The 2,853-nt window shown below is 57.8% G+C and overlaps 1 protein-coding gene across 1 annotated transcript; it reads right to left on the bottom strand.

The window, feature by feature from the left end:
* Nucleotides 1-1,823: 1,823 nt before the first annotated feature.
* Nucleotides 1,824-2,581, bottom strand: RAB42 (RAB42, member RAS oncogene family). The gene has a single exon (XM_008067102.2). The coding sequence runs from the start codon at nucleotides 2,476-2,478 to the stop codon at nucleotides 2,161-2,163; it is 318 nt and encodes a 105-aa protein (XP_008065293.1). The 5' UTR covers nucleotides 2,479-2,581; the 3' UTR covers nucleotides 1,824-2,160.
* Between the last annotated feature and the right edge of the window lie 272 nt (nucleotides 2,582-2,853).

Raw genomic sequence — 2,853 nt, 5'->3', positions numbered from 1 at the left:
GAGACTCCAACTCAAAAAAACAAAACAAAACAAAAAATGAGCTGGGTGTGGTGATGCAAACCTGTAGTTCCAGTATTTGGAAGGCTGAGGCAGAAGCATCGCCTGAGCCCAGCAGGTCAAAGCTGCAGTGGCCGTGAGCATGTCACTGCATTTCAGCCTGGGCGACAGAGTGAGACTCCAACTCAAACAAAACAAAACAAAACAAAGATAAGTAATATTGCTTTAAAAAGAGGAGGCAGTTCCAAGTGCACAGGGAGACCTGTCCATGCCTGGTCTCCATGGGGAGGAGACTAGGAAACTCACTGATGGAAAACTTCCCAAGAATCCAGAAAGGAGGGATTATCAGCCACATGGTACTGAGGAGGAAGCTGAGGCTGAGGAGGCAGAGTAACTGGCCCAAGGTCACAGAGTGAGTTAACTGGTTGTGCTTTTTGCTGTGGCAATGGCCCATGCCCCTTCCTCCCCTCCACCCCCACACAATGCTGCCCCCCAGGACATACACCCTGAACACCATCTCCTCCGAGAAACCTTCCCTGACTGCCCCCAGGATGGTCTCTTCCTAGCAGTCCTGTTGTAGATGAGGTTCCCAGGAGGCGGATTCTGAGATGGCAATGAGTGCAATATGTATTAGGAGATTTTCTTTTTTGGAGTTAGCGTCTCACTCTGCCACCCAGGCTGGAGTGCAGTGGCAAGTTCACAACCATTGCAGTTTCAACCTGCTGGGCTCAGGCGATCCTTTCACCTCAGCCTTCCAAGTAGCAGAACTACAGGTGTGCACCACCACGCCTGGCTAATTTTTTTGGTTTATTGTAGAAACGAGGTCTCGCCAAGTTGCCCAGGCTGGTCTTGAACCCCTGGGCTCAGGCAATCCTCTCGCCTACACCTCCCAAGGTGGGCCACTGCACCCGACTAGGAGATGTTCTTGAGATGGGCACCTGGCTAGGGAGGAATGGTAAGGAGGAAGGTTGGGCAGAGGGAGAACTAGGCTGTTCTCGGTGAAGCCCGGGGACGGTGAGGACATGGGGCTTGACCTTCAGAGCTGGCCAGCGTTGAGGCAGAGGGCAAGGCCTTTAAGCCCCGCATGGATGGCTGCGGGATGTGGGCTGTCCCCGAGGGGTGGGCAGTTCCCAGAGTGCTACCTGCTGAGGCCTGTCACCCAGCATTCCTCCCAGTGGAGTAGAGGGAGCGCTGACAGGTTCACCAGCCCAGGGGGGCATCTTGGTGGCTTGTCATGGTGACCACTGTGTGCCCATCAGAGCTGCTGCTCACCCATGCTTGTCCTGGCCTCTCAGATCCAGACTCAGCCCCCGGGCTTGGGGTGGGGGCTCTGGGCAGCACCCCTGGGTCTGACCCCACACCTTAATCCCGTGCCCAGACTTGTTTCTGGCTGAGGACCTTGGGAGGTCCCCAGGCGGCTTCCTTGGGAATCCCCACACCATCCCTGCCTGTGAGCAGCATCCAGACGCTGTGCATGTGTCCCAGCCCAGGAATGCTGCCAGAGAGGGCACATCGCAGCCAAGAAGGGAGTGAGTGGGGGTGATGCTTGTCATTCAGTTCACAGATCCTGTCTTTCATCTTATCCACGGCTACAACCTTCCTGTGAGAAAGGATTTTTATTTATATTTTTGAGTCGGAATTTCATTCTTGCTCAGGCTGGAGTGCAGTGGCACGCTCATGGCCACTGCAGCCTCAACCTGCTGGGCTGAGGCAATCCTACCTCAGCCTTCCAAGTAGCTGGAACTACAGGCACTCGTCACCAGGCCCAGCTAACTTTTTTATTTATTGTAGAGACGAGGTCTCACCAAGTTGCCCAGGCTGGTCTCAAAACCCTGGTCTCAGGCAATGCTCTCATCTCAGCTTCCCGAAGTGCTGAGATTACAGGCATGAGCCCCTGTGCGTCCGGCGAGGCTGGATCTTTGATGAGCCCCGTCAACAGATGAGGAAACTGAGGATCCAGGACAGGAAATTGCACACCCGGCCTCTTAGGCCTTTCTGTAGGAAGGGGCTGTGCCGTGACCCAAAACCCAGGAGGCACTTCTGTGTCAGGATCCTGTTTATATTAACCCTTCTGTCATTCGTCCTCCAGAGAGATACTAACTAACACTCCCTCTCCCCCCAGGGGGTGTGAGGTGGGCGCTGTTTCAACCCTTTCTCCCCGAGTCAACACTGGCATGGTCCTGGGTGCTGCCTCCCGCTGGGGGACCGGGGGGCTCGGGCCCTGTGGATGAGACGGACACCCCCCCAGTCCTCTTCCAGCTTGATGTCACCCTGCTGCAGCGCCTGCTGGATGGCATTGGCGAGGGTGTCGAAGGCCAGGTCCACATTGCAGTTGGTTTTGGCCGAGGTCTCCACAAAGGCCATGCCCAGGGAGGCGGCCAGCTCTTCTGCCTCCTGGGCCGAGACACAGCGGGTGCTCTGTAGGTCGCTCTTGTGGCCAACCAGGAGGAAGATGGCCTTGCAAGGGCCCTGGGAGGCCATGACCTCCTGGTGCCAGTCTTGGATGTGTTCGAAGGACTTCCTGTTTGTCACATCGAAGACCAGCAGGACACCCACCACGTTCCGGTAGAAGGACCTCGTGATGCATCTGGGAAGGCGGAGCAGAGTGGCCAGAGGCTGTGCCTTCCAGCGCCAGAGGCAGGACCCCCGGCCACGCCCCGACACAGCTCACGTCCAAACCCCTGGGCTTCGCGCGACTCGCAGGCCCCCCGACACCCCCCGGCCTGGGGAGCACCGAGGCTCCCTGACTCGGGCCTCTGCTTCTGCACGCCGCCCCGGCAGACGCCTCCCGACCCAGGGCCGACGCGAACCTCTCCTGCGCCTCCCCGACGGTCCCCCAGCCCGCGAGCTCCCTCC

The sequence above is a fragment of the Carlito syrichta genome, unplaced genomic scaffold, assembly GCF_000164805.1.
Source record: "Carlito syrichta isolate Samal-C Ts95f unplaced genomic scaffold, Tarsius_syrichta-2.0.1 Scaffold309286, whole genome shotgun sequence".
Classification (NCBI taxonomy): Eukaryota; Metazoa; Chordata; class Mammalia; order Primates; family Tarsiidae; genus Carlito; species Carlito syrichta.
The sequence above is the reverse complement of the archived record's forward strand: the minus strand, read 5'-3'. Positions and strand labels throughout refer to the sequence as shown.

Excerpts from the sequence above, each read along its gene's own strand:
- RAB42 (XM_008067102.2), bottom strand. The coding sequence starts at position 2,478 with ATGGCCTCCCAGGGCCCTTGCAAGGCCATCTTCCTCCTGGTTGGCCAC.